Genomic DNA, 22770 nt, shown 5'->3' with positions numbered 1-22770 from the left:
ATCTATGTCGTAATACGCTGATAAAATTATTAACATAACTAAACTATCTGAAGTTGAATGTCTCCACAACCAAGGACAGAGCAACTGATTTCAGGATGAACTCCCAGATCCCCACTCAAACCTGCAAACTGGAGTGAATCAGTAGAGATAGCATGCCTTTTACTGTATCTGCTTGAACTTTTATCCTGATTTGCTGATTTAGGAATCTGAGGAGTAAGAACTACATCAGATCGTCATTAGTGCTGATCTTTAGGCCCACATACAAAAGAACCCTGCACACCCTTTGTTTAATGAATTCCAATTACTATCCTCAGAATGTAGACAGATTTCATAAGCCTATTTGTTCTTACATTCTCATTTATACCTCAGGCCATAACCCCACTTGACACATGATTATTTTATGCACATACTGTATATGTGGGCTGCTTGTTTGTGGGTTTTCGTGATATTGTCTGCTCTTGTTCGTAGCTTGCACAAACTTGCGGATTGGCACAAGAGTGACAGCAAACAGCTGTAGGGTAAGATGGGTGAGGCAAACAGTATTTATGACATCTATTACACTATTTCTAAAATGCATTCAGTAAAGTTATCTTAGGTTTTATGAATGGGAAAAATTCTCTTTAAAGGGAACAAAACAAAACCTAGAGAACACTCATGAGCAGTGAATAGAGAATTCACCGTATCCACCCTCAACCCGTGTGTAGTGGAACCACTCCCTGCAAATTCAATCTTTGCCATCACTGGAGAGGCACAGGTGTAAGATTACATGATCCCTTTCTTCTGACCTCTTCAATACATCGTTCCATCAGGAACAGATTCTAAAAAGTAGGACAGTTAAGTCTTATTCCCGTTTTATATCCGAGTTACATAAACTCATAAACTAATAGTTTACATACATACGCAACATTACTTTTGTTATGTTAGTACTTAACAAAAGTTATTAGCAATTAACTTAACAAAACAAATCTCTAAGGTTCAATAGTATTCCAACAATTGCATTAAAGGAAACTTAGACAAGACTACAAGTGTACTGTACCTTAAAGTGGAAACGGGGGAAATACATACGAAGCTGAATGTGAGGTAATATAGTCATCTCGTTGAAGCCAATACTCTGGCTTCTTCCAAAATTCAGCTGGATGAGATCGATTACCAACTAAAAACCAAAGCAGATGGATCAAATGCCCCAACCCATCTGTTAGTCTCATGTAAAGATGAAATAAAACACCAAGTAAAAAATAACTTGGTGCCTCTCAATACAAAACTGAATGAAAAATCGCCCTAGAGGGTGATACATTTCTAAGTCTCACGCCACACACACAGAAATTGTATTCATTTCACATTTCACATATCACTTGTGACTGCTCATCTAGCACCTGATTCCCGCTTGTACATCTCCAACTTGTTACCTGTGAGTAAAAGTGTCAGATGAATTTGTGCATTTATAACATTAAAGTACAGTAACTCTCCCACATTCATCAGAATGTGTCCAGCAGTCTGCAAACAGTAAGATCTGAATGATCTACTGCCAAGGCAAAAGTGTGGACCAGTGGTCTGGGCTCAAGACTCACGACTGTAAGGTTAAAATCCTTGGTAAGGCACAAGTGTGTTACTCTTGAGAAAGATCCACTGAAGATTACTGCAGTACAAACCCTGCTGTATAAGGGTGTTAATATAAATCACTTTGGATAAAAGCATCAATTAGCTAATATAAATAATTACAATTAATAAAAATGTAGCACCAGCCTTACATTTTCCGTCTTCAGTTTGGAATTATTTTATTGCCTTCTTAAATTAAAAATATATTCTACAGAAAGAGGATAAGATCATATCTACAGTTTAAATGGGAATCAAAGCCGTCAGAATTAAATAATTGTGCCCCAAGAATACCAAATATAAAGATACATTAAGATAGAGGGAAAATAAATGAAATTCATGGCTAAAGGAAATCTTTTTTTCCTGGTAGAATATCTAAAGAATCACAAAATAATAAAAAATCAAAAGATACAGCAAAATTTTAGTTTATCAAGAATAAATTTGCCAATAGGGAGTTTAGTATTCAGACTCCCCTGATAAAACATGGATATTATTGTTATTTGATTTGAATCTAAAGATAAACGTGTCCAATCCTACGTTAACAAAATATAGCACCAACCTTAAATACTTCAGCAAATGTTTGTTTAATGGAGATTGCTTACACATTTAATTCCTGTTTCACCTTTAACTTCAAACACTGCAAACAATTGTGCTGCATTGAGCTTCTGAACCATCTGAACCTAGAAAACTGATAACTGGCAAATTAATTAACGGAAACCGTTAATTATGGTAATAAACTGACTAAATTAAAACTGAGTAGCTCAAATCATAAAGAATTAGCCAGTTTATTACTTTTATGCTTATGGCATTTCTTCCTGTAGATAGGAAAAAAATCAGTCAGCATGTTTTTAAATGTATTAAACTTAAGACTTGTTTTATCGGTGTATTGATTAATTAGAAAGGTAATCCCTTCCAAAAGAATGATAATATAAAAAAAGATGTTTAATAATACACAAAGCAGATTCTCATGTTTCAATGGGAGAAAAACAAAACCTGAAGCGATCTTACTCCAGCATTTTGTTTCTAACCGCAGCTTCTCAAACTTTTCTGGGTGCTACAACTCCCTTGTTTGGAATTGTTAAGTCTCAAGTTATATCAAAGACACAACTAATGTGTTGTGAGGCGCCAAACTGTCCTTTAGCCCCGCTCCGGTAGCTGCCGGTGCCAAGTGTTTTGCAGGAAGGAAACAGCAGTGTGGAAGGCAGCTGTGGGAACACACCGAGGTCAGTAAATGTGAATGGAACCCCTACCTAAAAGCCGGGACCTTGCCATTCCAGTAGTGATCCAGCCACCATAGCCCATATTTTCATTTCACTTTGTCATCTTTCTCTACTCTGGTGACCAAGTTTTTCTGGGGTGCTCCAAAGCCTGCGTCACTCACCCCATACTGCCTCTTCAGTGCTTTAATCTTTTGGCGAGAGGGGGCAGACCGTCAATGTTTGCCACGGTTTCGGCTGCCAGCGCGCACAGGTCACTGCTGCTATAGCAGCAAATCTGTTGCACCCATAATCTTTCTAAACAAAATGCAGATCAGTTTACACAGGTGAAACACGCGGAAGTCAGAGGGATGCACCTGTGTGCAATGCCATCACTCTTCATCAGCTGACCTGCTCATTGTATCGTAGTCCAAATCTCTTCTGTCGAGGAAACAAATGACTCAACGTGAAGCTTGTGCCAGTTGTGAACCTCCCAACAGTGAGAAGTGGTGAAAGGGAGAAGAGGGAGTGTCCTTGTTAACTTTTGTTTACTGTACTACATTCCGAATTTCGATCACATACTGTAGGTGCGTTCTGGCACCTGTCACCGAGATTATTTTCTATTGTTGAGGACAATAACAAGGATTTCCAGCAGTGCAGTGTGACAAGCTTAACAAATTATTGTTGCTTAACTTAATCATCGCAATTAAGTAAAACACATTTATTTTTCTTCCCCTCAATGCTAGAGAAACAGGCTAACAGAATAACGTGGAATGCTGCCTTGCTCTGAATTCCGATCCTGCTGAACGACAATAATCCTGTTTGACAACGCAGTAAAGAATTTAGACAACGGCGCACTCAAATTATACGACTCATGAAAGGGATACTCCGTAATTCTCAAATAGGAAAAAAAACAATATTGCAAATAATCATATACTATAATCATTTTTAATGTAAGAAAACACAAACAATTTGAGTTTTTAATGTTGGGGTGAGGACTCATTTCGCCCGTGTGCTCTTTCTCCACCTGCGTTTCTTCCCACTTAGAGAGCTGCGGTCTGCGGTGCGTCACATGCCACAGAGACCCTTACCCTTCAGTGATGTAAAACTACATCACTGTAACGATGTCCAGTCAGCACAGCAGGTAATTTCCCCAAACGTGTGCAGTATGCTAATGAGACTTTAAAGCCGGTCCTTGGTCATCCAAGATCCCGTGGCACAACTAAAAGAAGCAGGGGTGGTAAGCCCTATGTTGTGGCTATGGGTCACTTAGACCATCAATCTACAACTGTGCATTCTTAAAGAGCCCCACATACAAACAGGGGAACAGTTCCTCCCTTCTCTACTTGAGCTGCTGTGTAGTGGGGCGAAAGTGATTAGGTATCCTTTAGGATGAAAAGAACTATATACAGTAAATCAAGAATTATCCAGTCCCCTAATAGGGAAGGGGCTGCCGGATAATCATCTCAAAGTTTTATAGTAGCGTATTTGTGCAAATCCTCAGTGTTTTGAATTTGTCCCAGCTGTATACAAAGGTTGGAAACGATGCAAGGAGCACTTAAAAACACACAAAAAGGCTGCATGCACAATGCAAGATGAAGAATCAAAGTGTTGTACAGTACACACTTCAGCTTGTTTCACGAAAAGTACATTGAAAACGTACACCGTTTAAGAAGAAAGAAGATATTTTCTAGATCTGCCCATGACCTCCAGAAAATGTTGGAAGCAGTTGGATGGTGTTGTCTCCATTCTGTGTTCATAGAAGGTTCAATTTGACCTTAACATGTTTTTAGATAATCTAGTAGTTTAGTAATAAAGATTATACATAGTGGTCACACGCTAGTTATGGGTGAATATTTTTATAATAAAAGTGATACAATTTTTACAATTGTAATCTTCATTTCAATGTTATAATTACTTCAAGACTCTCTAAATGGGAATTTTGTATTAACTTCAACTCTGCACAAGAAAAACTTTGGGAAGTCTCTGTGAGTTTTCTCTTATGGAAATGTATGAAACAGAAGTCAAATTTTCTATGCACGATGCCAGTATCACTGCACACTGTGGGTCGACCTGTTAATTTCACAAGGTTTAGGTTTTTTTTAATTTAAAATTAATGTTTAACAATCAGTTTGAACAATTATTAACCTACATTTACATGTTTTAACGATCAGATGTTAATCAATTATGATCTTGGGGCACCTTTTGTTTTTTTTTAAGTCAAACTGGAGAAACTGCAGAAGCAAAAGATCATTAATGAGGGGAACACTGCGCTCGGGTCATAAGGCGTACTGCAGGACATACATTTCTGTGAGGAACTACACAAGAGGGAATGAAGAGAAACTTATACGACTTATGAAATACGACTAGTGATGGTTAACCGAGAAATCAAAACGTCCAGCAAATCATTTTCGGGGCAGACGTGTTAAATCAACCGGATCCGAAACAAATAAACTTGGGGGGAAAAAACGCTCCTGGAGTAAAAGATTTTAAGACAAACTGTACGAAACTGTTCAAACTTTTCCAGCCCCGAGGACGTGCGTTCATCTTTATTTTGCAGTTTGGCTAAAGATCTGCGTCACTAGTCTAGTCACCTGCTCTGCATCCGTTTCTTTCGCACACCGCCGGTAACCTGCTTCGCGAAACGTGAAATATACATCAAATAGCATATATATGTACAGTATGTACACGTGTGTGTGTGTGCGTTACCATCCGGTCATGAAAGAGACGCAGGAAGAAAAACAAAAAAGACCGAAAACCCGGCACAGAAATGAAGGTTGTCGAGACAAAACCCCCGACGCAGAACACCGCGCGTCTGCAGCCCACCGAGCAGAAACGACACGCACGACTTTACACGTCACGGCCCGGGGGTGAGGGATCGGGGCGATTCCCCCCTGCACGGGGCGAAGGAGGCTGCACCCCCCCGTGCAGTGTGCAGTGCGCAGTGTGCAGTGCAGTAATTTAGGGGAAAGCCCCCCCCCAGGACACGCACGCTAGCAGACACGGAGGCCTCTCCGACCGCCCGTCCCCATCTGCGGCTGGCGTCGCCCCGACAGTCTCGGCTTTCATTGAATTTCTCTAAAACGTCCGGCATCCTTTCAAAACCCTCACTGCCCCCCCCCAAACCACGGTTTCGCTTAATAAAAAAAAAACCCGCGCACATCCTTCGTTTCGCGTACGAAATTGAGAAATATACCTTCATCTTGACATCTGTCTCTTTCCAGTGGGGTCTCAGTTCCTTGATAAGTTTCTGGGCTCCAGCTCTGAAATCGTGCTCGTCTACAGTGACATCTAATTTGGGGACTGCTGGGGCTCCCGCAGGGACGTGGATGTAGTCGGCCATGATTACGAGTATGGTTTTTTTTTCCCCCCCTCACTTTTATTAACGGCTGTCAAAGAAAAGACACGTTTCAATGGGCTGTAGACGAGCTCCCGCGCGTGCCTTCGCAGTTAGAATCGCCTCAGCTGGTTCTGCTTCTTAGAACGTTCCAACCCCTCGTAAAGCAACCCGCGCGCGTTGCATGCTGGTCCCGGGGTGAGTCACAGCATCAGGTGAGGCGTTGCCTCATTGTGACAAGGTTGCCGCGACTGTGACGTTTTTCTGCCGGCAGTGTACTGTGTGCGGGCGGCGTCGGGTATTTCAAGTGAAGTTGCTGGATTTTTGTTTTTTATGTTTTAGTTTTGTTTCATTGGAATACGTAATAAACACTCCCCCGTGCATGGCGATACGCAGTAACAAAGCCCAAAGCTCATTTGCTCTGCAGTCCGCGTTTCTTTTCCTAGTCGTGTGTAACACTTTGAATTGGCAGGGACCTGAGCTGCTCCAAGCCAAGAGCTTTCAAAACCCCGGCAGCCTTTTGGAAAGAGGAGATCTAATTTTAGCAGGCAATTAATCAGCTACCACACATCGTGCTGGTTTTATGCGAAAGAAGGTGTTAAAAAAAACCCGGCTGATGAGCAACTTCGTAGAAGTTGTAATTAGTTACATAGTATTCCAGAATGGGAAGAGAGTTCTAGAACATGCTGGATATAACCGGGTGCGACGCTCCCTTCTTCAAACGGCGTCATCACATGCACTCACACCCACTCTTGCTCTCTGTTAAAAAAACAAGGTATGATCATCCTGAGGTAGAGAGAGTTTGTATTATCACCAAGGGACAATTTATTTGAAGGTTAAAGAATAATTTTACGGTAGACCTATAGAATGTGGATTACAAGCAGTGATTTTACTATGGTCTTCTGACAAAATCGAGTGATTATTTGCAAAATTCCGGATCTGCTTTTGTGAATACAGACATATTAGACAGATGCTGTGTTAAAACTATGATTCAGTCATGTCTGCAGTAACACTAATCTTTTTTTGAGCTGCAGCATCATTGTGAAATACTGTTTTATGACAATGATGAACTATAATGTTCACGCCTTCAAGGCACAAAAATTAGAATTCTGTGTTACGAAATTCTTCATCAGAGGCGCAGGACACAGTCTTGTGCAGATTCAGTTTTATTGAGCGCAAGAAGTACACAACGTGCGCTGGGTGTGCCCCGCAGAACAGACAAACTGCAAAGGTTTCCCAGCTCTTATATACAGTCAGGAGAAAGTTCGTTTCACAATCTGAGTGCTTGTGCTTTTCTTTGATATGTAATTACTACTTGTCTTGCCCTATGTTCTGTCCTTTGATATGCAGCAGATATTGGTCTGGTTTATCCTGTTTGTGGGTGTTGTTCCTGTCTTTTATTATGTAGCTGTAAGCCACTGGGGCTGCTAAAGCAAGTCAGCTTTATGGCATCTTTATGGCTAAATTAACAGACCCCATCAACAGCTCTCACAATGTGCTTAAGTGGTGATACTGTGATGCTGGATAAGTGAGATATATACATGTCCTACTGCACTAATACATACAGATGCATGTGCTTTGTAGTTAAATTAGAGCCAAGGACAAAACCGTTAAAAGCAGAAAAAGTACCAACCAAATAAAAATGTAATATTCATTGTTAGAATTGTTTATTTATTCTGAAGGTTATAGAGACCAAATAAGCAGTGAAGCTAATGAGGAATGCTGTCTAACGCACAGCTTCTATTACATAAACTGTCTGAGTTGTGACTTACAGCCTTTTTGCTACCATTTGTCTTGTGTTCCTTTTCAGACACAGTGTTTGTAACAGCATGTTTGTCTTAAACATTGTGAATATACAGTAGTCTGGCGTTACTCACAGCTATCTTATATACAGACAACGGTCTGCTAAACAAGTCACAGATTGTGTTCATTGCGACACTACTGTATTTTTACTCTTAATGGTCAAGTTAGAATTTATGACAGCGAGACCTCATTTGGCCCAAACAGTATGTTCATTTAGGGGTTCCTTATTTCTGGCCTGGCTGTTTTGTGAACAAGGAGGGGCTTTAGTCTCAAAACACTTCTTTTTGTTTGTGTTAGAGTAATACTGTTAAATAACAATGATGAACTGGAAAGCATTACATTCTTAAAATAAAAAATAGGAATCTTCTTCTATGCATACACAAAATGCTCAACATGATCTCAGAGAGGTTTAGAGTGGGGAATGTGCCGAAGTGTGAGCTACAAAGGAACAAGAAGACGTAAGTCCATACTGTAAGGTAAAAAGAAAGAAAACCCCTGTTTCGGTCCTGGAGACTCTTCAGGTGTGTGTTGAACTGAATGAGAGAGCAGGGAGATGAGGTGAGGGGTGGGGTAGAAAGGACAAAAGGAAAAAACGACAACACAGAACATAGAAACTGTTACACCAGGAAGACATCAGAAGTCAAGATGAGCTTTTGAACATGTTTCACTCCTGCAGGTGGTATGGTGCCACAGTGGTTAACATTGGTGGCTCACAGTGCTTGGGGCCTTGGGTTCAATTCAATTCAAGGGGGTGCTGTCTGCATTTAGTTTTTATATTGTCTCTTTGTTCATGTCCTCCAACTGTCCAAGAACATATTACCGGGTTAACTGGCTTCTGTCTGTGTGGGCCCTGCGATGGTCAGGCATCTTGTCCAGGAGGCATCCTGCCTTGCACCTGTTGCTTACCAGAATAGGGCAGGGCTCCCCCATGACAGTATCAGATAAACTGGTTAGAAATTGGATGGATGAATGTTTCACACTGTTTTTTCCGGCACTCAATGTATAACTAATGTTTTTCTAAATCTCTTTATTTGCTGATTGCAGTTTCCCACACTTCCCCTGGCCTTTGCCAACCAGATTTCCATCTCTTTAGCTCCCCTGTCACATCTCTCTTAACCATTTTCACTGTATATATTTCCTTCCCTGCTCCATGGGAGGAAGTTCTGCAGGGTTTTATGAAGAGCAGCTGCAGTAAGATTTGAAATTAAATCATTGCAAGGAGATTTTACGCTTCATCTTTGGCCCACTAGTTAAGTGGCATTAAATAATAACCAAAAAAAAACACTCTACAGTCAAGAAACCAACAGGAAACGAGAAACCAGCACCTAGTTTAGATATAACCTCATGGTTGCTTGTGTAAGGTTTACTCATTTATTTTGCACCTGCTTTTGCTATCTCAACAAGCAAGATTTTACAGTTTTGTCTACATATTTTGATGTCTCTACAAGGACACCAGTATTTGACTAGCTGTGATAATGCCTGTACTGTACAGAGTTATTGCCTAGTTATTCCATGTTCTGAGATTCAGTTTCCTCTCAAAGGCTCTGTATAAAATAACGTTTATTAACCAATCTGGGTCATCTAGTCACTTTCATGACACAATTCAATGTGTATTTGGATATTTCTTATGTATTAAAAATGTTGCTGATTATGATTTGAGGTAACTCAGATATGCATGTTTATTTTTTCTTTGTACTGTATACTTGTATATATCTATTTCTTAACGTTTTCTATAAATCTAGGTAAAATACATGTCTGAGAAACTTTAATCAACACTCTCCTTCAAACTCCCACAAAACGTTTCAGACGAGAAGAGGCCACTGGGTCCTATTTAACTCGTTGGGTAGTTATTAGCTTTTGGATCCAAAACTCTCATCCAGAAATTACTTGCACTTCCTGGGTGGCCCCTCTGCCTCTTCTCTCTCCCCTCTCCCTCCTCCTCCTCCTCCACTTTCCCAGCTTTTGTTCTCCGGTGCTATTTAATCTTTGTCGTCTACCCTGTCTTTCTCACACCTGAAGAGGGCTTCAGACCCCGTTACCTGTTACCTGAAACACGTCAGCCACATGGCCGAACGCTGACCGTAGTGATGTACTAGATCTAGGGGGTCTATAAAGTGAAATCATGCAGCTGGAAAAGCCGCTTTACAATCAAACACTTGAAATGAAAGAGCGAGAAGAGGCGTTCATGCTCCTCTGCTATCTGCTCCCCCGTTTCCACACGGAGCGTTATGGCTGTTCTGTTCCCTTCCGGCGGCTGCGGCCATGCGTCACCCTCTCTCCTCTGGCACATCCTGTTAATTTTCTCTTGCTCCCCGTCTGTTTCGTTCCTAGCTCCCCTCCCGCACCGGTCGCCTACGGTAGCCGGCGGCACAGCGTTGTCCGCAGGGCGAACGCTTTCACCCCCACCCCACCCCAGTCCCGGGATCCGACCGTCCTTACCGGCTCCAAACTCCTCTCCCCTGGGCAGCCCTCGCACGGCGTACCGGTGAGTGTCCGCTCGGGGCAAAAACACACAGACACACAGCACCAGCTTGAGGCGTGTTTCATACAAAAACTACAAACTGGCGTTGAATAATTTGCTTTGTTTTATTGTGTTTTTTTTTTTTCAGATACCAGGCCTTTCTGCTCCTTCTCGTCTCTCTCTCTCTCTCCCCCCGTCGCTGACCGTATTTGTGCAGTTTTTCTCTCCCTCCCTGCCCTTGGTGCGGGACTGATTTGCGAGGAGCGTTATGGCTATGAGGCAGACACCGCTTACTTGCTCTGGGCACACACGGCCTGTGGTTGACTTGGCTTTCAGCGGAATAACCCCTTATGGATATTTCCTGATTAGTGCGTGCAAAGGTAAGGTATCTCTAAGACATAATATTGGCGTCGCTCACGGCGTCCAACCAAGAGCGATCTGCAGCCCGAATCTTTTTTTTTTATCAGTCATCAGCGCAGGTATGCCCTGAATGAAAAAAAAACTCAATCTTCGTTTCCACCGTGTTAAATGTGTAAATGTTGGAAACTTGATATCCCGACTGTCCTGACGGTGAAGGCTCCAGAGACTAAAATAATTTAAAAAATCTAAAAAGTGAAGGTGAAACATTCTTAAAAGAGATTCTTAACATGCAACACGTGTTTGTTGTGTCCATATATACATATATAACATTAAGGCTTTATAAGAAATGTCTTTGTTAAATGTATTCTTAACGTGAATTAACTTGAAGCGTGGTACCTGTTGACCAAAATGAATGTCCTCTGAATAACGTGAAGAGACGGAAAAAATGACCATGTGACATCATTGCAGCGAAGTGTAAAAACCCTGCAGTGACAGTGGACTGTAGCAGGGCACCTGGATTATTTCATGTTGAGTTGAGTTGGTTAGACTGTGCTTGATCTCGGGAGAGACAGCATGACTAAAAGACTACCTGCAAGGGGGTGTAATTTAGAGAAGGAATGTGATTTGAGTAGAGGTTTATGGAAGTTGCTTTCCCTTCATCGAGCAGGTGCTGACGCAGTCTGATGTGGATTATATTTATGTGTATTATTGTGTTTTTTGTGTGTGCTCCAGTCACTGAATTCTGCTCAATCCCAGAGTGCAGTAGATTCTAAGTTAGGTCACTCTCTTTAGCCTTTAGCCATGATCGGCACCCTCATCAAACAGTGATCAATTTGTCTTGTTGGGTGAGTTGTTGCCTGCTGCCATTGTTCTCTTCATGATTATGACAATGTCACAAACAATTGTTTGTGCTCTGTCCTGTTTCTTTCTCTTTTTTGTGTCTTGTAAACTGGCACACATCTTTCCAGGGGCCCTGGGACACCTTTCTGCGTTGCCTTTTCTATTAAGGGTCTGGGTTTCCTCAGGCATGCATTTTAAACAGGAAGCACACATTGGCCATACTTTATCTCGCAAATTTGCTGTTTGTGTCATCCAGTTACAGATGAAAATTTCTGCTAGTCGTATTAATAAATGGACCGCTTTACAAAAGAAGTAAATGGCATTTATGCAAGAACAACACTCCCTTTCCTTGGGAAGGGAGCACGTGTATTTAGATACATGTAGGGGTATGTGTAAAAATACTTCAATGCTGACGTACTGTTCCAAAAAGAATATATATATATACACACACCTCAGTATAGTGATTGGGACTCTACTGTAAAAAAACAAAAGGCACCATCCTTTGGATGAGACTAAAACTAAGGTCCTTATCCTCTGTGGTCATTAAAAATCCCCGGGCGCTTCTTGAAAAGAGCAGAGGTGTTACCCTGGTGTCCTGGCCAAAGTTCCCCCTGGCCTTTACCCGTCATGGCCTCCTAATAACCCCCATCTCTGAACTGGCTTCATCACTCTGCTCTCCTCCCCACTGAGAGCTGGTGTGTGGGGGAGCAGACTGGCTCACTTTGCCTGCAGTTCTATCATGCAGGTGGAGCTACACACTGGTGGTGGAGGAGGAGATCCCCATTGCCTGTAAAGCGCTTTGAGTGGGGTGTCCAGAAAAGAGCTATATGGGTTTAAGGATGATTTAGATTATTACTATTATTAAAGGTGAGCTGTGTGTTTTTGTGTTGTTTTTTTTTGTGACTGAAATGCTCTGCATCTCCAAATGAAATATCCCACACTGAAGGATCCTACACTGTCTTGGAAAACAGCTGACAGTGCCTCCCCTGGGCAAGGGATTTGAGCATCACACAAAATCAGACTGTTAATCTCTTCAGGTTCGTGCAGAGGCATGGAAGGCCGTTTTCTGGGCCGGCTGGTGACCTGCGAAACGTGTCACTTTGCCGTCTGCAGAATCTTTCCCGCTCTCTCGAAGCGTTGACCTTTTGCTCGGTCCTAACTGTGTGTGTGTGTGTGTGTGTGTGTGTGTGTGTGTGTGTGTGTGTGTGTGTGTTCTGTGCTTCTCCAACCAGATGGCAAACCTATGTTGCGCCAGGGGGACACAGGGGACTGGATTGGAACGTTTCTGGGTCACAAGGGTGCTGTCTGGGGGGCCACCTTGAACAAAGAAGCCACCAAGGCGGCCACTGCTGCGGCCGACTTCACCGCGTGAGTACGGCTTCGCCGCTGCCGTGGGGACCGCACTGCGGGACAGAGGCGCTGCTCGCCGGGTGGCGCTCGGCGCTCGGTCCACTCCCACCGTGTCAAAGACACCGTCCAGAACGTTTATCTTCGTGCATTCAGAAGATGTCCCGAGAAACGCGAGCTGCGCGCTGTAGATCTGAGGTTGAGGGTCCGTTCCCCTGACAGATCAGCTGAAGGGGTCCAGTGATGGAGCGTTTGCTCGACAGTGCGACTGGCTAGTGTAGATGGAGATCCTGACGGTAGATCAGTTGACACATGGGCACTGGTCTGGTGCCTCGCAAGGACAGATCTTCTGTTAAGCTTAAAAATATTTATATTTTATCTCAGTGTTTTGTAAGTGGGGAAGAGAACATTTCAGGGAGCGATTGCTATTATATACACGAGAAATGGAAAACCGAGTCATTTACACTACCCAGCGGGTTGATCTGTCTTAATGGGAATGGGCTCTGACTGCACTGCAGATATCTGTATAATGCTGTATTGCACGTACCGAAAAAGCCACCTGTTTTGATGAAAGTTTCTGCTTCTTTCTGGAAGGATTCAGTATGCAATCTTAAGAGACCATTAGTCGCACAGCTATTGGTAAACAATTAAAACTGTTTTGGAAATCGTTATCATTCTTACTGACACATTGAGTTATGGAAGGGATGAGGGTGTTGCTGACTTAGGTTTCTTTCTTTTCTTATAGCAAAGTGTGGGATGCTGTTACAGGGGATGAGGTCCTCACTCTAGCCCATAAACACATCGTCAAGTCTGTGAACTTCACTCAGGTTTGTTACTTTACTTGGAAATTCATGAGGGAGCCAGTCACACAGCTGTAAAGCTGTGCATTTTCTAGCAAACACTTACCATGTCACTGTGGTAAAGTTATCCTTTTATTAACTTTCTTAAAGCTAATGCAGTTGTTCTGCTTGTGTTATCGCTAGTTTATGTTATCTGTAAAGACTGGAGAAGCATGAATACAAGATTGGGTTCAAGATTAGGAGCAAGGAATGGAATGGTCAGATCCACATCTTTGTATAGTTCATTGACATTCAAATTCTGAGTATTAGCCAAATCTTATCTCACTCTGAAATGAAATATTCTTCAAAAAACGCTGGGCTGCAGAAACTGACATCAAGCAATGTTATTAAAACTTATTTTTCCATCCATTTGTAGTGTTTAAAGGACATAAAGTGCTCACATTATGTGGTCGTAAAGGACATGACCACTAATGAACCCTTTTATTATAATAGCAAAATATGCATGTTTTTTAACTTTCCTGTTGGTGGTTTTTGTCCAATATGGAAATAGCCAAGTGGGTGTTTGTAATGTCTTGGCTCACAGCTTCGAACCCTGACCTCTGCGGACAGACTCCTCTGTATTGTTCACATCACGTCCTCCCTTACCTACTTGCCCCAGCCTCCAGTGCCCAGGAGGCCACAGGGCTCGCTGGGCGGAGTGGTGGCTCTGTGGCTAAGGATCTGCGCCTGTGACTGGAAGGTTGCCGGTTCAAATCCCGCGGCTGGTAGAGGAATCCTACTCCGTTGGGCCCCTGAGCAAGGCCCTTAACCCTAACTGCTCCAGGGGCGCCGTACAATGGCTGACCCTGAGCTCTGACCCCAAGCTTCTCTCCCTGTCTGTGTGTCTGTGTCTCCATGGAGAAAAAGCTGGGGTATGCGAAAAGACAAATTCCTAATGCAAGAAATTGTATAGGGCTAATAAAGAAACATTAAAAAAAACATTACATTACAAAAAATTCGGCGAAATGCAGCGTTGCCAGACCAGTAACAATTAGCAAGACATTTACAACAAGCCGTTTACAACAATTAAACTTACTGTCAGGGGTCTCTGTGCCGCTCACCAGGAACAGAGAAACCCCTGACCATCCAATCCCAACTTGCCCTCAGGAGTTCAGCCTGCCTTAGGCGAGAGAGTGCAGTTTTTTTAATGTATTGAAACGTATGTTCAGGTGAAAATGACACCTTCTAATGCTTACAGATTAAGAATGTACTATATATGTAAGAACACAGTCAGAGTGGTAATAAGAATTTAGAAGTTATGCAGTTGGCAAAAGATCAGTTAATTGTGTGTAGTGGCAAAATGGGATAAATGCCCTAACAAAGGCAAAAGAAGTCCCTATGGAGACTTGGACAATTATATTTATATTGTTATTCAATTCAATTATATTGAAATGCTTGGAATGCATTGCTTCGTAGTTACAATTAACTCCTTTTAAAAAAAAAAAGCTAAATGTACTGTAAATAATCTTATATTTAAATTTTAAGACTGTGTGCTAGAAATATAGGAATATTTATTCACTAAAAGTTACTGCTAAAATTATACTGTGTTTTTTATAGGTTTTAATTGTGACATTTTTAAACATTTTTCTATGTGCAGGACAGTACATGCCTTTTAACCGGGGGGCAGGATAAAGTTTTGCGCATTTATGACTTGAGCAAGCCTGATGCAGGTGAGTGCTTACTGGTGAGGGATACTGGTTACCATGCTCTAAGCAGATGCGCGTGGTAGGGTCATACTGATGACGCTGTAGTTTTCTGGTGTGATAAGTGTGAAGATCATTTTCCACACAAACATTCTGAAGCAAGTGTGCATTAATAACACAACTTGTAACACAAAACAACTTGATTTATTACATCCACTGTAGCTTTGTTGTACACACATGCATGCATATATATACATTGCTTTGAAGTAAACAGAATTAGTTTGAGAACAAACAGTAAGCTGTTCAATAACTGTACAATAATTGGGTACATCATTCTGTCTTCATCTTTCTGTCTAAAATAACAATGGGTCTTGGTTTGTTTTCCTGTACAGAGCCTCAGGAGATCACTGGCCACACCTCTGCCATTAAAAAGGCTCTTTGGTGCAATGATGATACGCAGATACTTTCAGCTGCAGATGACAAAACAGTGCGGTAAGCAGAGACTCTCCCTTGCGTACTTGGGAATCGGACCGTGTGTGGAACGTTCTTGGAGTTAAAGGAGTTGTGATGGTGAAACTTATCAGTTCTTGTGCAAGTGGTGCAGCTGGGGAGAAAAGACTTCACTGACTTCTGCACAACCCCTGCTGCAGTAGTTCTGGCATTGGAGTCTTTGTGTTACATTTCGAGTGTCTTGTTTAAAAGAGATGGGCAACGGTTGTTTTGGAAATGAGAATGGAAAGGGGGGAAAAAACAAGATCAAGAAGAAATGAGATGGGGACCAAAGGGAAAACCTGTTCAGTGAATAACATGCAGAAAACTCATTGGAGAAATCAAGTGTCTGAATTTACAGTTTTATGCAAACGTTTGGGCACCCCTGGCCAAATTTACATGTTTTGTTGATTTTCTTAGTAAAAAGAAGTTAACACAACCTCTGCGGCAAACAAACTTAAAATTGACATATTTCTGCAAATATTAATACGCAGTTACTATTTATTTGCTAACTTTAACAGGTTGGAAAAAAAAAGTAAATGTGGCATGTGCAAATGTCTGGGCACCTTTGCAGTTGAACCAGTTTAGTTTTTTTATAAGGTCTCAGAACTTACTTGATTCATTAGGCCTGAATCTAAGTCAGGTGATGACAAATCCAGAGCTTAATAAATTCTCTGACTCTTCGAACCTCTCAGGGTGTTGTGCTTACTCTCAACAGCCATGGGCTCCTCTAAGCAGATGACCGAGGATCAGAAAATAAAAATAATTGACTCTTGCAAAGCAGTGGAAGGTTATAAAAAGATATTAAAACACTTCCTGCTTGCAATTTCAGCTCTCCGAAATGTCATTAAGAAATAGAAGTTAAGGGGAACTGTTGAAGTCAAGACAAAACCAAGAAAAATCTCAGATGGAACTGCTCGTAAACTGGTCAGGAATGCAAAGCAAAAGCCCCATATCACTGCAAAGGACCTGCAGGAAGGTTTAGTGGTCCACCAGTCCACTGTGCAGCATTGCTTGCACAAACATGATCTGCATGGAAGAGTCATCAGAAGGAAACCTTACCTGCCATCTCATCACAAAAGTCAGCGTCTGAAGTATGCAACACAACACTTAGATAAGCCAGAGGCGTATTGGAACCAGGTGCTGTGGTCTGATGAAGGAAAAATTGAACCCTTTGGCAACAATCAGCAAAGGTACGTTTGGAGGAAAAAAAGGAGAAGCATTTGAAGAAAAGACCACCTTGCCCAACTGTTAAGCATGGGGATGGATCTATTATGCTTTGGGGTTGTGTGGCAGCCAGTGGCACAGGAAATATTGTGCAGGTAGAGGGAAGAATGGATTCTACTAGGTATCAACAAATCCTGGAAGCTCATGTCCCCCAGTCAGTGAAGAAACTGAAGCTGAAAGGAGGTTGAATATTACAACAAGACAATGATCCAAAACATACTGCAAAATCAACTATGAACTACTTCAAAAAACTAAAGGTTAAGGTGTTGGAATGGCCTTCATAGTCCCCAGACTTGAATATTATTGAAAATCTGTGGGTAGATCTCAAACATGCAGTGCATGCAAGACGGCCTAAGAATATTTCTGAACTAGAAGCATTCTGCAAGGAAGAGTGGGGAAAACATTCCTAAAGCAAGAATAGAAAGACTGTTAGCTTGCTACAAGAAACGTTTGGAGGCTGTGATTTCTGCCAAAGGGGGTGTTACTAAGTACTGACTGATAGGATGCCCAAACGTTTGCGCATGCCACATTTACTGTTTTATTTTTTTTCAATCTGTTAAATTCAGCAAATAAATAGTAACTGCATTAAAATTTGCAGAGCTATGTCAAGTTTAAGTTTGTTCGCTGCAGAGGTTAACTTCCTTTCATTTAGAAAATCAATAAATCATGTTCCAAATATTCCAAATGTATAGTGTTATGAGTATGCTATAGACCACCTAATGCAGATGTTGATTATAATTCAACATTGCCTCATGAAATTCAGAATATGTACGAAAATAAGTAATTTATATGGGAGACTTTAACTTAAAATGGTAAGGATCTATAGGAATATCGGCAGGGAAAACTGAAATGGTAGACCTGCTTAAGAACTGCATTAATTACCACTTTGCCAGAGCACATACAAGAGGAAGTGCTTTGATGGATCATCTTTTCAAATAATAGAGTGCTAAGAATAGACAGATCTATTTACGAGAAAGACTGAGGTGTTAATGTGGACTCATTGTTCATATTTGAAGAGACAATATGAGGAAGCAATTAAATAGGCAAACAAAATGCTAGGATACATAGTTAAAAACGGATTTTAAATCTGATTATTAAATTGTTTAATACACCAGTAAGACCTTGTTTAGAATATTGTGTACAATTGTGGTCACCATTATAGATAACAATGACCAGATACATTCCAGGTACTGTCTTGAACAGATAAGACTATGAGGGAACTTGGAAGTATTCAAAATCTCCAATGGCACTGACGAAGACAGCCCAGAAGATTCCTTTAGAACCAACAGTGAAACATAAGCCAAATGGCTCAAGTGGAAACTATTTGGAATGGTTAAAATGGAGAACAGGAGGCTCCTTCTTTACAAGAAGGTTTGTGGGAGTCTGGAACAAGCTCCCCAGCCATGCTGTTGATGTCGATACCCTGGTTTCTTTCATGAAAAAGGCTGGATAGAATCATTTGACCAATCAGCTGCTAACTACCAAGTGGGCTAAACGGCCTGTAAAAACTGAAGAGGCTCTTGAAATGCTTTTTAATATATGGGCACTTGTTTTCCAAAGCAGAAGCTGTTTATCTTTGTTATTCCACTCATAATATTTGAGTACTATGAAAAACAAAGCTGACAGGGCTTGTGTCTGTTTTCTAGGGAAACAACAGCTCTTCACAACAGCTTTAGACACATTTGAGTATGTTAATTTGAAAAGCTTGTTGTTCCTATATTATATCTTTAGTTTGAATTACTGGAAATATGAAGATCACATATACAGAAGTCCTTAAACCAAGCCAAGAAAAGCATATTGAAATGAAATGTTTTTTGACATCATGCTTTGTAGATTCTCAGTTACAGCAGCATCAGAGTCAAAACGCTTGTAATTTTTTCTAATTTCATAAAGAAAGGTACTCTTTAGATAAAGCAAAGAAAGAGCAGAGGTGGTGTCCCTGGTGTCCTGGTTAATTTCCACTCTGAGCTTGCACCATGTTGGCCTCACTAAAAAAAGGTCCCCCTCCTTAATTAAATTGGTGAAGTAATTTCTTGCTTCTCCATCCTCCTATATGTAAAGCATCAACTAAAAAGATGAGTTTTAAAAATATTAAAAAATATTTTCCAATTGAAAAGAAAAATGCTGCACAAATACAACATGGTATACATTTTCTTAGAGATATTGGCCTTCTCTAAGACTGGAAGCGACCTTCCTGTTAATTATGAAATGACTCAGTTTTGTTTCATTTGCTCAAGTAATCTTTCAGTTAATGGGCTCCTGGAAGGAGCTGAATCAGTCTTTGATGGAAGAGGGTCAGCTGGCAGTCTCTGAACCTGTGACTTAACCAGTTTGAGAGCTGGTGGAATGGAGCAACACCAGTCATCTTGTATGGTGTGAAGCTTAGTTCTCTGCACTCCAGACTCAGAGCTGGTCAAACTTTTAAGCTGAAGTAGAGAGTATACAGTAAGTGAGCTCTGTTCACAGTGGTTATTAATCTTACATGAGTAGTAGCAAATGATTGGAACTTTGGCTAAAGGTGTCTTAGAATAGTTTACACCTCTTTTAAATGGTTGAATTTAACCTGAAGGTTTCTTGCCCTGTTTGTCTTTCAGCCTGTGGGATAGGAATAGCATGGAGGTAGTGAAGACCCTGTCTTTTGACATTTCAGTCAGCAGCATGGAGTACATTCCAGAGGGAGAGATACTTGTTATCACTTATGGGAAAACCATTGCATTTTACAATGCACTAAGGTAAGGGGTTTCAAGAGACTGACCTCTTCTATCAGTTCAGTTTTGTTGTTTAATGCACTTATAAAACTAGTTCACTAGTTTAGTTAACCTTTTATAGTGGTTCATCTTTTGGTATTCATGTCATGAATTTGAAGTGAACATGACTGAAATGCACGTCTAATGCAGTTTGTAGAAATTGTAATTGAATTCACCGTTTTAATTTATATAATTTACACGGGGCATGTTGTATACAACATCGTGCTGCCTAGACATCTTTTGCAATACAGGGTTTTAGTTTGGAAAAACTCCCTTATAGCTGAAATGTAGTTGTATGAATTGCTGTAGTATTTTTTAGATATGTATTTGAGTGATCTTTGTGGAAATGAAGAAATTCCTTAAAATGTAAATAAATAGTAACCATTGCCTTCTACACTTCATTTCTCATACATCATGTATAGCATTTTTTGTTGTAACTACAGTTGAGTTCTTATTATTGAAACGCAGGCTGTGTAAAGCTGTTGTCCATGAGGTTCCCGGTGTCTCTTGTGCAGTATTAATCTTATAATTCTCTCATATGGTGTCTCATCTGCACTAGGGGGTGTTTGTATTGAATTCTGCATGTTGTGATATTGGGGATAAAAAGTCTTTTTTTTTTTTTTGCTTTTCCTTTTTCCAGCCTTGACTTGATTAAGACGGTTGATACCCCAGCATCAATTAATTCTGCTTCTCTTCATCCTGAGAAGGACTTCTTTGTTGCTGGGGGTGACGATTTCAAGCTTTACAAATACGACTATAATACTAAGGAAGAATTAGGTAAGATAGAAAATGCCTCATGCTCACTCACAGACTGAATTGTTGAAACCAAAAGCTTTGATTAGCTTTAAATTATATATAATGTTTTCAGCATTGGATAAAAACAGAAGCTCACTCTTGCCCAGGAGGTCTGTCTTGTCAGTTCAAATTTCACTTCATTGTTTTTTCCCAAGTACGTTTTGGGGAAAAGAGAACATGGGGATCACATTATTTTTTACAATAATCCTAAAATGAAGTTCTTACTTGCCAGACATCAAACTGGAATGGACACTTCTAAATGCTATTGCACATTTTCATTGCTTGTTTTTAATTTAGGAGTACATACATGCTATTATATCCCACATTCCCTTTGTTTTCACTACTGCTGTCTCGTTAGGCAGCTGAAGCAGATGCTGCGGTCCTGAGACTGTAACATGGTCCCCTGAGGACCAGCTGCACTAACTGACCACTGGAGCTAACTCAGTTCCCGTTGTCACAGGAATGTGGCTAAAAAGAGTGAAGTGTCTTTGTTGGAGTAGGGACAAGCATATTGGTTGATTTTCTGGATTGGCAAATTAAACTGTATTTTGTTTCAGAATAAGTACTTCATTTATCAGGTATGTTAATATGGATTTAAGTGCTTGAATAATTTGGGTCTTGTCTAATATTCCAGCTTGAGGGCACTTTTGTTCTACAGTTAAGTAACAGCACAGTCAAATCCACAACAGTAACACGTGCATTTCTTCCTCATACACTGCTTTTGTCCTTTTAGCTGAGCTCCTCCACTGTGTATTTCTTTCAGAGTCTTACAAGGGACACTTTGGGCCAGTCCACTGTGTGCGATTCAGTCCCGATGGTGAACTGTATGCCAGTGGGTCTGAGGACGGCACACTGAGACTTTGGCAAACAGCAGTTGGGAAGACTTATGGCTTATGGAAATGTGTTCTCCCAGGTAAGGGAATGTGTCTTTGGAACTCCCCTTGAATTGGTAACATTTTTCATTTCATGGCTTAGTCTTTGGAATCGCCCCATGTGGGTGTGGTGAAAAGTTCTGTACCCTTGATTAAGTATGTGTCTCCAGTGTAATCCAATTAAAGATAAAGATACACCTACATCTCATCTTTGGGGCAGTTCAAGGTTAATGGAGATGTCCATAAATGCATACATGTGGTCAGTTAGTGATTTCTTTGGTATTGAACTTTTGTGCAAACACCGATTATATTGCATGTTTGTAGAGATTATTAACTGGTCCCTTCACTGGGCAATTGAATATTTCTGTTGAGTGAACAGAAAGATAAAATCATTAGTTCTGCCAATTCGAGGAGGTTAGTTTGAAACTGACAGACGTTTTGAGTTTTTGCACAACAGCTATTACATGTTTGGATTGCATCCACCTTCCTCTTCTCCCATTGTTAGGGGCTCCAAGCATGTTTTTCCCTTAAATCACTTGTTCTTGAGCCTTTTCTCATATTTTCTTTTTTTCCCTGAAACAGAGGAACTGGTTTCGGAGAACTCTGATGCACTCTACTGTACCGCCACTGAAATAAAGGCATGAGTCTCCCGGACAGCCTAGGACAAGAGGCGATGAGGAGAAAGTGGATTGCCCTGGCTCCTGCAGATACAGAGACCAAGACTCAGTATATGGTTACAGATCCACAGGCTTCACCTCCTCTACGGAAGCAGTAGTGGGAGCTGCACTGACCTAGGTGTCAGAGTGGACAAGGGGTTGTTCTGTGATATAACATTCAAACCAAACAGGGAAAAAAAAGTATACAAGAGGAAAGCAGTAGACCTGTGAACTTCTTAGCACAGCTGCCTGCTTCCTTTTTGTTATTTGTGATATTTCAGCTTTTTTGGATGAACTATCCTAGATCTCTCTTCCCCAGCGCTGTAGCCATGTGATCTATTTTTTGTTTAATATAAGAATATAGGGAGGTCTTGGCTGTGCTTGCAAATTTCTGATTGTAGGAGGATTTTGTTTTATTAAAATACAGAAAAAAATAAATAATGGGTGAGAAAAGCAAGGTTATTTTTGTTCTTGGCTTTCATTTTAGAAGACTTCTGTTAATTTTGGAATTGTTTTGTGTTATAAAAATAAAGTTTTTTTTTTCCTGTCACAGTATTTCATCTGG

At 40.9% G+C, this 22770-nt stretch overlaps 2 protein-coding genes across 3 annotated transcripts in view; one reads left to right on the top strand and one right to left on the bottom strand.

Moving 5' to 3' along the window:
* etnk1 (ethanolamine kinase 1) overlaps nt 1-6330 on the bottom strand; it is a 31083-nt gene extending 24753 nt beyond the window's left edge. The window contains exon 1 of one of the 2 annotated variants that reach the window (XM_088645766.1): nt 5986-6330. In XM_088645766.1, coding sequence (XP_088501892.1) covers nt 5986-6132 — 147 coding nt within the window. In that variant the 5' untranslated portion in view covers nt 6133-6330. The remainder of the gene's footprint in view (nt 1-5985) is intronic. The other variant, XM_088645767.1, reaches the window with a different exon arrangement.
* Nucleotides 6331-10191: 3861 nt separating this feature from the next.
* Nucleotides 10192-22760, top strand: strap (serine/threonine kinase receptor associated protein). Its single transcript, XM_088645765.1, has 10 exons — nt 10192-10414; nt 10539-10770; nt 12823-12958; nt 13683-13764; nt 15374-15446; nt 15812-15911; nt 19730-19867; nt 20523-20659; nt 21441-21590; nt 22132-22760. Exons 2-10 carry the CDS (start codon nt 10659-10661, stop codon nt 22191-22193), a joined length of 990 nt encoding a protein of 329 aa, XP_088501891.1. The 5' UTR covers nt 10192-10414; nt 10539-10658; the 3' UTR covers nt 22194-22760.
* Nucleotides 22761-22770: the final 10 nt, after the last annotated feature.

The sequence above is a fragment of the Lepisosteus platostomus genome, chromosome 9, assembly GCF_059453375.1.
Source record: "Lepisosteus platostomus isolate fLepPlt1 chromosome 9, fLepPlt1.hap1, whole genome shotgun sequence".
Taxonomy (NCBI): domain Eukaryota; kingdom Metazoa; phylum Chordata; class Actinopteri; order Semionotiformes; family Lepisosteidae; genus Lepisosteus; species Lepisosteus platostomus.
The sequence above is the reverse complement of the archived record's forward strand: the minus strand, read 5'-3'. Positions and strand labels throughout refer to the sequence as shown.

Bases quoted from the DNA above. Each gene is read 5' to 3' on its own strand.
- strap (XM_088645765.1), top strand. From the start codon at position 10,659: ATGGCTATGAGGCAGACACCGCTTACTTGCTCTGGGCACACACGGCCT. The intron at 12,959-13,682 runs GTGAGTACGGCT...CTTTTCTTATAG, and splicing joins GCTGCGGCCGACTTCACCGC to CAAAGTGTGGGATGCTGTTA. The intron at 15,447-15,811 runs GTGAGTGCTTAC...TTTCCTGTACAG, and splicing joins CTTGAGCAAGCCTGATGCAG to AGCCTCAGGAGATCACTGGC.